This window comes from Eptatretus burgeri, chromosome 4 (assembly GCF_056783735.1).
Source record: "Eptatretus burgeri isolate ZD-2024b chromosome 4, Ebu_testis_v1, whole genome shotgun sequence".
In the NCBI taxonomy this organism is placed as follows: Eukaryota; Metazoa; Chordata; class Myxini; order Myxiniformes; family Myxinidae; genus Eptatretus; species Eptatretus burgeri.
This window is the reverse complement of record NC_140964.1, coordinates 91,129,185-91,141,918: the sequence shown is the minus strand read 5'-3', so window position 1 is coordinate 91,141,918 and position 12,734 is coordinate 91,129,185. Positions and strand designations below refer to the sequence as shown.

Genomic DNA, 12,734 nt, shown 5'->3' with positions numbered 1-12,734 from the left:
GGTGGGATCGCTCGTCGCGGGACCCAAACCAGCCAACCATTCTCCTTCCCCCAGGGCATCAACAATTCCCCCCCCCTTTCCCCCGCGCTGAGATAGTGCAGAAAGGGGGCCCCGTTCCCACCCACTCCAAGCGGTGCCAACGAAACCCGCGAAGGAGCACGAAGTCGGGGCACCGCCGCGCAGCCACATTTGCGGCTCATCACGAGGACGCGGGTAGGACCCCCCCGGTCTCGCGGGCCTGACCGCTCCTTCACGTCCCGCGCACACATTGGCCTACGGGCCCGTCTGCCCCCTTGCCTATGAGGGTGGCTTCTTTCCTTTGCTTTTGAGTAAATGTGTGTCGGCGCCAGTCTGGTGAAGTAAAACTGTTTAAGTGTTGCCGTGTGTCGGTCTTAGTCGGTAGTATCTCCGCGTCATTGTTTCTTTTGTTGCATTTGATATATGTGCATTCTGTTTGGCTGTATATGTGTGCTCTCCGTGTGCCGCGGAATAAATGTGCATTATGTTGAACTGTTTTCCCGTATCGCTTCGTCTTTTCTTTAATTGAATCTCCATCTTGCTTCATGTAACGGGTTTGTCGTGGGCTTAATACGCCCGATAATTATTCGGAACCGTCGAGGCCGACGATAACACCGGTCGGTTATCCCGATAGCACGGAACGGATCGCTTAAGTGGCCCGTGTCCGGAGTCGACCTGCAGCGAGGTGCGATCGCCCGGTCTACCATCCGCGTGGGTACTTAGGTCGGTCGAGTTTGGCGAACAACCCTATCCCACGCGGGTGGCCGATTGGCACGATCATGGTGAGGCCGAAAGGCCCACCCGTGACTAGCTCCCGGCGTTAGTCCGAGAGGGTCACGACAGAATTGTCCGTCCGGTGGGCGACGTGCCGCGATTCGAGTCACGTGGCCGATCGCACGCCGGCGGGCACGAATTCGCAACAATATATATATATATATACATATATATACATATACATACATATACATACAGTATTGTCATTTCCAGGGGGTTTACCCCTACTTGGACGGATAGCCAAACGATTTCCCTTGGAGGCGAACAGCCGAGATTCTCGGAGATTATTGGCACGCGCGGGGTGAGAGAGTGGTGAGGACGCGTCACAGACGGACGCACAGCACAGCGGTTTATGCTCAAACCCACGACAAAAACAACACAAGCAATTTTAATAAATACGGGGGTTTAATGAAAATAAATCAAATATTTACAATGGTAATAATTCAAAACGGGATAATAATGACGGAACATGAGGTAAACCAAATCTAATTTTGAGGCACCTCCACACAGACAAGGGGACAGAATAATAAAAGAAAAATCCCTCCTTTATCCCGGCACTTCGCTGTGTGCCCAGATACAAGTTTTTGAAGCTTGAAGGTCACCGAACCGCGTTGTCACTGCATGGGAAAATGCACCCAAAATGGTGCCAAGCCGCTCTCTGGGTGGGAAAATGTACAGGAGGCAAGTCGGGCGGCAATACTCAACTTCAGGATTCAGAAACCGCCATGCAGCTTCTTTCGTCGATTGCACTTGCCAACACCGCTGCTCTGCAAAATGGCACCGTCTCCTTCCTCGATGGCACAACACGAGGCTATGAGGCTGGTCTCAACCCAGCCAACGGCCAGCGTCTTGCCGCACCGGCGAGCCAATTCGCCTCAGCACAAACACAAGAATTGTGCAGCCGTCTTCACCATGTTGAGGGAAAGCCAGCCGTAATGCCCTTCTCTTGCAACCGCCATCTCCTGCCTCACTTGCTTCTGTCCAGTCTTCCTTCGTGTCCCACTCCGAACACGACTCCCCTCTCTCTGGCATCACGCCAATTAATCATCACTCCGGGGCTAGGTTTGTTAGTTGTCATCCCTGGAGGTGGGGTTTCTTGCCTGCTTGGACGTGCAGCTCGGTTGTCGTTGTTTTAAGGACGTGATCCCATTTTAAATCGCCGGTCTTCAAATGCAAAAACATAGGAAAAGGTCACAGGGGCAATCAAATAATGGGAGAAATTATCCTTAATCCCAACCTAATTAACACAGCCCAACCCCCCGTGTGGTGACACGCAATACCTAAGCTCACAGTTTCCCTTAATTTACATCAATAAATCTCCTACACGTCCACACACCAATTTCCTCCACACAATCTAATCTTTCATATGAAATTCCTCCATCGATCCCACAAACAACAGTATACAACAAATTTACTTGAGACAAGTCTGAAGACGACGATGGTTCACGAGCGGTATTTGACGATGTAGATTGTTTCAGAAGTCAAGGATGAGACAATGTGATAATGTTTGACCAAGTTATAAAAATGATCAACATGATGTGGTACGAGTGACAGGTTATTAGCTGCAAAATGTCGAAAACCCGGTTTCGTTCAACAACTTTCAAAATTTGACCTTTGCATAACCTTTAAAGGTCACAAAACAATGTTGTGGACATTAAAATAAGGAAACAGGATACGTGCTATAACTTATTGGAGTTAGTTCGTCGAAGGTCGAAAACCCGGTTCGATTCCCACAACTTTGAAAATTTGACCTTTGTGAACTTTAAAGGTCAAGGATTATGACCTTTGGTGCAAAACTTCCTCTGGAACATTCCAGAAACAATATAACGTCATATAGGCTATATGGCATTTCGCACTCCTTGGATTATCCAGACTTTGATGAAATTAGCATAAAAACAAACTTGAAGAGGGCGCCACGGGCAAGGTGTTCGAGATAGAGAAAAATGGTTTGAAGACTTTAGGTGGGGAATGACCTCAGGATTATGCATAAAAAATATTGTCATCCTAGCTCTCAAAGTTTGGGCAGTCGTATGATTATGTCAAAATTCGCAATTTTCTAAGTTCATGACCTTGTGACCTTGACCTTGGGACGAAAATGAAAAATTGAGCTCCGTGGGGCTATGCAGGTGCCATTGGGCTAACCAAATACCAAAACCCCTGTCAGATTCGACAAACCCCCAAGGAGAAGATGCAAATTGAAATCGGCTACCCCCTAAAAACACGTTTTTTGGGCGTGGCTCTGCCCATAATGGGCGCACCACGCCCATTCTCAGGAAAACACAACTCGATCATGATATAAACCTCCCACCAAAATTTTATTAGGATCGGATGAAAACCCACGGAGCTATGCTCGGGACAGAGAGACAGAGAGACACACACACACACACACACACACACACACACACACACACACACACACCCACACACACACACACACACACACACACACACACACACACACACACACACACACACACACACACACACACACACACACACACACACACACACACACACACCAATAATGAATATAGTGGTCACTTATTTTTTTCTTGAACCAAAATTTAATAACAAACTATTCTGATGATGTGCCCCGATACCAGTACACTCGTACTCATTTTGCACACCTCAGACGGATGACAGGCTGAGTCGACCCCACCTGGTGTTAATTCAGCAGCCAACAGGGCTTGAACTCAGGACCCTAATATCCCAAGCCAGCCACCCTAACCGCTAAACCAACAGCAGGCTTAATTTACATTTAATGTCCATGTGCCAAAATATTTCCAAATTGACACCCATAAATATCAAAGGTTTGAAACATGTGTTGTTTTTGTCTGAAATGGCTGAGAATGGATAAGAGCGTCAATATTCCTCCAGCAGAGGATGGGGGCCCTGGAGACCCCATACCCTCAGCCTTGGAGGTTTTTATATACCTACTTTTTATTCAGCATAAAAGTATTTTAGAAAGTGTGGAAAGCCCTATACATGTGCTGGATGGATGGGGTAAAGGCTGCAACTAAGCCGGCTCTGCCAGAGCTTCGGAAAGCAGTGCAGGACAGGGATATTTGGAGAAACATGATCATGAATTTCACCAGAAGGCAGCCATAACTACTACTTTTAACAGCAAAGATTATTCCCACTGTCTTGCATGGTTAACTGAGGAAAGTTGTTGACCGAAGTCTTTCAGAAACTTGTTGTTGTTGACCGACGAAACTAAAAGGTGGCAGGAATCTAGAATTTTGCCATGGCGCTAGTTACAATTCTCCGAGGGTGCCAATATCGTTCCAAAAGAGTTTGGGATCTTTAACATCCCAACGCTGGCAGATGGATTGTTGGGCTTAACATTCATCCGAAAGATGACACACACATAGTTGTGTCAAATATGATAAACCAGGGTGACAGGTTAGAGCTGGGTCAAGATTCAAATACAATAAAAAAAACAAACAAACACGCATGCCTTTCAGGTTTTAGATTGAAAAACCAAGCTCAACAACACTTCCTCATCACCACCAAGCCATTTCAAGTAATGAATAAATGAGTTTGGGAAAGTGAACATTCTGAAGTCTTCTACAATGCACTGTGTAATTAGCATGTTCAAATTGGATCTTCATTTTCAAAAGCAGAAAGAACTTTGTTTTAGGGGCTTGTAGCTCTCTCAACTTCTGAACCAACAACTCACTACAATAGCAGTGCATCACAGAATTCGAGAAAAATAAAAATATGAAGGATTGCCAAAGGTTTAAATTTCAATATGAAATATTTTCTTCTTCCAAAATAAAAATTACAAATTTATACACTTCCGAACACTAAAATGCTCATAAATGAAGCTTTTTTATTCCACGCTTTATAACTAGAAGCTTGACAAAGGCAATGTAAACAAAAACTTTTTCTTTTTTTAATGAACCAAATCCAAAAGCAATTGCATAGGAAAAGAAAAATAAAAAAAAAGCAAAGCTGTTTCTTTGAATTCAGCAAGTACCCAACTCGGTGGCAATGTGGTTACAGAGTCTGCCCTAAGACTTGCAGACCGGCAGTTCAATTCTGACCCTGGCAAATCATATGGAACATGCTGCTTATTTGTTTGACGCTCAACATTCAGACCTTAGTTTAGTAGATAGAGCACAAATAAATCCTTTGGCTGGCACATTCCTTGGAGGGAGAAAGATTTCTCCCTAAAAGTGCTCCACTGACTATGGGAGAGAAAAGCGTCAACAGGAGATGGTGCCTTCCGATATCCATGTTGGGTTGTAACACAACGCACATCGCCATTGTCCCCCAAAGACAATGGCCACGTTTGTCTGATGTCAAGAAATGCAGACAGACATCAACCGTCTGTCCATATGTTAATGTACAATTTGTATGTGAGATTGCTCTTCTTTGAGCCTTATTAACTGTAGAAAAAAAAAAAGTATCAAGTACATAAAACAAATGAGAGCATTCATAGAACACATTACCCAGAGCAGTTTTCAGAAAAGAATTTTTTTTTTTTTTTTTAAAGGACATGGGCAGGGTCTGGAGGAGTAGCAAATTTGATTGGTCGTGATGAAGCAAAATGCCATAATATTTTGTCCAAGTACTGCTAAACGGAAGGGTAGTGACAGTAACAAAAAATTACCCCCGTGGGGAGGGGGGGGGTGACGGTCATCTCTATAATGTTTTTTTACTATCATAATCGATGAACCATTGCCAGATATCTCCTAAAATGACAGACTAGATAGGTGTTGAAAATGGCGACTTTCACAACTTTCGTGACCTCGTGACCTTGACCTCGAATCCGGGAAAAATATGTCGTTGGGTATCACTCATCAACCTCTACCCACACACCAAATTTCATCAAGATCGGAGGTAAAAAGTTTTCTTTGTACTGGGAGGTGTTTTTGACCATCTTCCAGGTTACGTGGCGGCCAAACGGGACGGAAATTCAAAAATCTGTCCGGTTAGATACAAGATAATATTTTTTACTATCATAATACATAAACAGTTGCCGAATATCTTGCAGAATGGCAGACTAGATAGGTTTTGAAAATGGCGATTTTTATAACTTACGTGACCTCGTGACCTTGACCCTGACCTTGAACCTGGACAAAAGTTATATCGTTGTGCAACACTCATCGACCTCTCCCCACATACTAAGTTTCATCAAGATCGAAAAGAAAAATTGACGGACAGACGGACATTTGTTCCGGCTTTCTTCGGTCATCTTGGTAGAGATGACTTAAAAAGAGATTTGTGTTCTCGTGTTCAAGTATACAATTCAATTCAAATAAAATACGGGTTTGAAAGGTTCCAGAAAAAAAAAAATTCAGAAGCTTACGGTCGATGATGCAGCGTCTTTTATAGCGATTTACACCACCTTATTTAACACGTTACATTCATTCTTCGTGCCTGTTGTTTGTGTCCTTGACGACGTCCTTAAAAACAGTAAGTTTCCTGTTTGGAATGATTTTCAATTTTGTTTGACTATCAGACAAGCTGAGTTTAAAAAAATTAAAACAAACATTCTCACTCCTCTCTGCGCATGTGCAATTGGGACAAATTCAGAGCCAAAGTACTGCTCATAAAGTGACATTTGAAGATGGACAGACAAACAGAGTGAGCCAATTGCTAAACCCCACTTTTCCCTTTGTGTGCATGGGGTAATTATACATTATATCAAAAAAAAAGACAACACAGACACAAGCATGATACATCGAGCTGAGAAATCAAGCTCACCTGAAGGTGGCAATGGCACGGGGGTAATCCTTAGCATATGAAAAAGCGTAAGCCTTGATCCACGTACTGAGCCATTCAATAGAAGGGATGCTCTGGATTGTGTTCACAGTTAGAGACGCAACCTCTGCGCCCTTCACGGACAGAGAGAGTAATCCTGGAGCAGGTAAGGTGGACGTACAAGAGAACAAAGGAGTGACAGTGGTCATTGATTTTTTTTTTTACAATAGCATCAGGAGCTAAATGCAGTAACTTGACAAATAATTGGATTTATTTAAATAAAATAAAAAGAAAACATGCACACATCCATTTCACTCATCATGTCTCTGTAGTATTCAAATTATATTTACTTAAAAGCCATTCGATCAACTACTTTTAATTGCACTGAACATCCACAGCTTTAACTAGTTAACTTTCATCTCTGGCATGTCTGAAAAGTGATAACACAATGCACATAGGAGATATCCAGCTACCTCAATATCCTGGGAAACTAAAGGCCTAAAAATTGGAAACTTTATCAACTATGCACTTAAACTTCACAGCTTCAGTCAAGAAACATTACAAACCTCCTTCCAAATTCCCAGTTTTCCCTTCTTTGAGTTTCCTTCTATATCCATCTTGTTGACCCCATGCATCCTCTCCTGCCCCCATCCACACCCATTGTTTGTCCAAGTCTCCCTTAGCCTTCAACTCTACTGTTGGAGTTTCCCCCTCTCTCTACTGTGCCTTTTACATCCTGTTTTTGTCTTGCATCCTGATCTGTCAGTGTACAAGCTTTTCCACGAGCCGAGACTATTGATACAAAAAAAATAAAAATAAAAATAAAAACCATCAATGCCTGCTCACTGGTGGCCTACAAACACAATTATGGTTTCTTACCAAGAATGGCCTCCAGGGCCAGAGGGCACTGCCGTAGCACCTCCTTGTAGCAGGTGATGGCCACTCGCTCTTGACCAGCCTTCCTGTATAGGCCAGCTAAAGTCATGTTGATCTATGGCGCACACATGTTCATATGCCATATAATCCTTTAAAAGTGGCATTGAGTTAGTGCTCCCCCTCCCCCTCAAACTTTTTGTACATTTCATGGTAAGTCAAGGCAATGACGTAATGACCTTGGCAAAGTTCCAACCTTCAAGCTCTGTACTTAGTGTAGGAGAAAAACAAAAGGTTGTATCTATTCAAGCAGCATACAAATTAACTTTACACTTTGCATCACCTAGCAACCATGACATATTCCTGTCATATTTCTGCAATAACCACAAAACCATCAATGCTCAAACAGGCTCACCTTGGGTGTTCTGTGTTTGGCAGGGATAGTGTCCAGTGTAGCAATAGCATCCTTATCCTGTTTCATGTTCAGGTAACACTCCGCCAGATGGTATTTTATCTCCGCGTCTGAAGGCAATGTCTGAGAACGTTTCATAATTTTATTACAAGAGAATACGAGTGATCTACAACAGATCATAAATTGCTTGCAGCAGGAAGGACGTACATAAGCCTGTACGACCTCTATCCAGTTTCAGAGCACACAGTACGGACAAGTGTTTTGCTTCAACTTATTCCTTTTTTACTGTTTTGATGTCAAGTTTCTAAAAACCAAACTTTTAAAAAAAAAAATTTCCTTTTGAAAATGTTTTTGAGAATAAAATCAGAATGACCGATAATTCAGAGGCCACAGTCATAGCAAGAATTCCCTCAGAACAGAATTTATCAAGATGGAAACAATCACCGCAAGCAGGTTAAGCATTGTCCAAACTACCACTCAAACTGGCAACATGAGGATGGCAGCTATAACAGTAGGGTAATAGACAGTTCATTGTTATAAGTTTGATAAGAGCTGACAGTCATCATGACCATGGGCTGTAGTGTACTGCACAGGCAACTCTTCCAGTTACCTCCTTGAATTTTGATCAGGCTTTTATGAAAGATATCTGTGCGGTGGCTCCTCACACCCAAAAACTTCAGAAATGCACATTAGTGACTATATTTACAAGTGCGATGAAAACAAACAAAAAAATCTCCACAAAAGAATGGCGAAAGGTATTGACTGAATCAAAGAGGCAGGAATTACACACGGAAGACCATAAAGACTTCACAAACCACTCGTGAATGGCTCTCCTAAAGAGCTCGATTAACTTTTCTTCAGAAGTGAAACTCTGCATCGAGAAGTACGAGACATATTTGAAACAAAATTACACCCGCAGCACAGCTAGAAGCAACACTTTGGTTTTTGTCTGATGCTCCTCTTGTATTGGCTCTCCGCTCAAGACTAATGGTCGTGGACTCATGAAAAATTAAACGCGATCAAACGACCTCAGTTGCAACGGACATTCAGAAAACGAGTTTTATGGTCACGTACTCTCTTCCTTCTTGTCAGTTACATTTGACATCTTTAGTTTGTCAGCGAGGAATGAGTCTGGACAAAGCTTTATATTTATCGTTTCTCCTCCGACAATCGTATTTATTGACCAAATAAAGTGCGTGTGTGGAGTGGGTGATAGAATGTCAAGGATTCACATTTGGCATTTGTATTTTTGAGAATACGTACATGTGCTAAAAAAAATAAGGGAGAAAGAACCAGGGGAAAAAAACAAGCTCAAATGAGCTAAGATGCTCGTCCTCTTAATGACGACGTCATAAAAACTAAGATGACGTCATAAAAACGAATATGACGTCATTGTGATGTATCAGGTTTGCGATAAATTATCTGTACTAATGCCCGGCTTGATTCCCGCAAACAAAATTCAAACAGCTTGCCTAGTTTCGGAGATAATGGTATAGGCGATTTCCATTAGCGGCGATATTATGACGTCAACTTTTTTTTCCAGGAAGAATTTCCAAAATCGGAGATGGTTACTGCCTGCGCGTGGGCTTTCTGCATATACATGGCAAGTTTCACGAAGATCCGATAAAAAAAAACTCTGGGTTGTGAAACAAAAAATGTCAAAAAATAGGAATGACGTCATAAAAGTTGATATGACATCATAGTGATGCATCATGTGTGTGGTAATTCATCTCTGCTAATGCCCTGTTCGATTCCAGCAAGCAGAATTCAAAAAAAAAAACTTGCCTAGTTTGAGATAATTTTTTTAGGCGATTTCCATTAGTGGAGATATTTTGATGTCGTAACTTTTTTTCTAGGAGGAATTTTCAAAATTGGAGATAGTTGCTGTCTGCGCAGGGTATTTTTACATATATATGCCAAGTTTCAGGAAGTTTCGATGAAAACTGTAGGCTGTGAAACAAAAAAGTCCACAAGAAGAAGCAGAACAACAACGTGAGTAAGACTTCGAGATCCTCCACGAGGATCTAAAAAAAACATGGGGTTTTCTTTTTCCATTTCAGGACTGAAACTTCTTTAACCTTGACCTTCTTAAAGCTTTCCCACCCATCATGTAATGTACATGTTATTTATTCTTCAACATTTTCATTCCACCAATGCAGAGGAGGATTACCATGGTAGATGGTGAGCGACATAATCACAACACGCGGTCTTCCCACCAAATATTTCTGGTTCATATTAAAAAATAAGGAATACCGGGGTTTGTGTGTGGGAAGAGGGAAGGCGCAGCTTGCTGTTTTTGGTCAAAAATTTCTTCTGCTGAAGCACTTGGCGGTACACGGCTTCGGCGTGGCGGTACTCCCTCTCGTGACGAAGTGCATCAGCTTGGTACACAAGTAGTTGGAAGCGGGACACAGGGGGGAGCATATCCCTGTATACGGAGAAAGAAAACACAGAAGTGTGCGAGAGCTCAATTACATACCGTTATGTGTCGACCTCAGGGCATGCCAAGCTAATGCACCAGTTACCCAGAAGGAGTCACGGCAGAAAAGGCAAATGGACAAACAAAGTGCCCTGGTGTTGCTTTTAGAGTGAAACCAACAAACTACAGGAGACAGAAAGGCAACATTAGCAGAAGCAATTAATAATCCCCAATATATGTTGACCGTAAGCACAATACTATAAATTAACTGTACAAATAACTGACTTGCCCAAGAATCCCAAATTAAATAAGTATGAACTTTACATACAACAATGCAGCTATTGGTAACACACGGTGGAAAATCGGCTTAATCAAGCAGTTTCCACATTAAACTCAGTGGGTCATAAATGGGTGAAAGGTCGGCGGAGGGCCCCTTTGGTCTTCTCAAAGTCCGGAGGGTGCGCACAAATAGTGAAGCCGACACAGGCAGTCGTTCAACAGTCCTCAGAAGGTGAATTCTCAAATCACCGAAGCATAGAGAACCAGATTCAGCCGTTACAGCCGTACCACTGGTAATGAAGACTGGAACTTCAAGCTGAAAAGGAGGATTTGGTTGAAGGACTTGCCATGAACGATAAGCTCCAAAAGGATTCACCGGTTAGGATGTGGATTGCCTTCTTGGAATGGCACGTGAATCTCACAAAATGTCACCACCGAGATAACACAAGAAGCCACGATGACGTCGGAGCCGAGATAACAAGAGAAGTGCAATGTCAACAGGCAAAATGAGGATGGCAGGCCCAACGAATAGTCGAGGGAGTTTAGTGGAGAAAAATAGCTCAAAGGGTATAAGAAGCCAAGCTGAATCTCCTCGACGGAGCAGCGCACAATGGGCTGGAGTTAAGCCATTGTGGCAAAGGGACCGGTGAGTCATAGAACCTCCACAGGTTCTCCCCAAGAAAACCCGCCGAGTTCTTCTTCGCTGTGGATGTTGGAATTAAATGAATAAACCACTGGAAACAAATCATGGCCACTGAAGGTAAGTCCTAAATAAATGCAGCCTTATGCCTCTATCTCCTTTGGACTGTCCATCTTCTTTTCTCCTGCTCGGCATCGTTATTGCTCCTTTTCTTTTCTTTTCTCCTGCTCGGCATCGTTATTCATCATGAGTCTGGAAACTTAACAAGCCTCACTACCTTCTTAGCTTCTGGAGTTCGAAAATATTATTATTATTCTGCAAACTATGTAACTTTAACAAATCATAATTAAATCTTTGAAAAAGAATAGGCTGGTCCGGAACAATACATGCACGAATGTAACACGATTGCCCTTCGCAGTAAAAAAAAGGCAATTCACTCGTGACATGCACAGATGGGTAAATAAAATTGTATTATACAACAAAAAGGAGCTGTTGCCCAGCCAACAATCACAATCCGAGATGGCTACAAGTATAACTTGGTGTGAAGGGATATCCAGGAAGGGATATCCAAGAATGCCAGACCACTTGCTACCAACAGTTCAGACAGAATTTCATAATTTGTTCAGGGTCCCAATGATAACTTGCCGACTCATCACGAAGCACACCTTGCAGTTTTTAACGTCCACCAACAACTAGCCACCCTGCCCGCCACCACTGACCTGTCTGATTAAACCCTGGGACACCTGCAGATGGACAAGGTAGGGAAATCCATAGCATACGCCACCACCAGCACGACCACGTGGTCATCAATGATGTCCATTCCAAATGGCCTGAAGTCTATCCGGCGGGGTCAGTCACCTCCCAGTCCATAATGGATATCCTGAACGGTAATGTCCTATTGAGAGCAGTCTCTGGTCATGACAACAGATAACAGGCCACAGTTCATCTCTGTCGAGTCCTCTGCTTTCCTCAACGGCAGTAGGATCAAGAACATGCGCGGTCTCATCAGCACTGGTAATGTTAGCAAGAGAGCTGCAACTGCCACTGAATAGGCTGTGTCCAAAAACTTGCCCTTCCAACAAGGGTCCGCCAGCAGCACCGCATGAAGCAGCGGTTCGACAGAGCTCGCAGAGTAAGGCCGCTTGTCATAAGCGTCTCAGAATGTGTCAGGGCTGAGTGGCCCCACCGTAAAGACAAGCTCCAACCATTCTGGTCCTCCCAGCCACGTATCAGTCACCAGCCGGGACCAGCCACTTTCCAGCTCCAGGATAGGTCCCGGGAGCATGCTTGCAGGCTGTGCAATGCGCCGCCTCCGAAACCTCAACCAGTCCCCTTTGACCACCATGGAACTGCATTCTGTGTCTTCAGTGCACTGCAACATGGCCTGCCTACAGGACCTTGTAACCTCTTTCCACACCAATGGGGGAGGGGGGGGGAGCGGTGGTAGGGGAGCCGATTCACAGTTATCAATTAATTATTATTACAAAAAAAATAAACAGGTTTTACTCACAAAAACCAAACAAGAAACCAAAGTACCAAGAATGTTTGGTCGACAAGGGATTCTATTAAAATAATAATTACAATAATAATATTGTGTGTGTGTGTGTGTG

At 43.3% G+C, this 12,734-nt stretch overlaps 1 protein-coding gene across 3 annotated transcripts in view; it reads right to left on the bottom strand.

Moving 5' to 3' along the window:
• ANAPC7 (anaphase promoting complex subunit 7) overlaps positions 1–12,734 on the bottom strand; it is a 36,530-nt gene that overhangs the window by 22,641 nt on the left and 1,155 nt on the right. For 2 of the 3 annotated variants that reach the window (XR_015057656.1, XM_085879298.1), the window contains exons 2-5: positions 10,040–10,214; positions 7,790–7,909; positions 7,381–7,492; positions 6,505–6,658 (exon numbers count right to left, since the gene is read on the bottom strand). Coding sequence is in view for 2 of the 3 variants with exons in the window: in XM_085879298.1 (XP_085735424.1) it covers positions 6,505–6,658; positions 7,381–7,492; positions 7,790–7,909; positions 10,040–10,214 (561 nt within the window). In the remaining variant the exon portion in view is untranslated. The remainder of the gene's footprint in view (positions 1–6,504; positions 6,659–7,380; positions 7,493–7,789; positions 7,910–10,039; positions 10,215–12,734) is intronic. The other variant, XM_085879299.1, reaches the window with a different exon arrangement.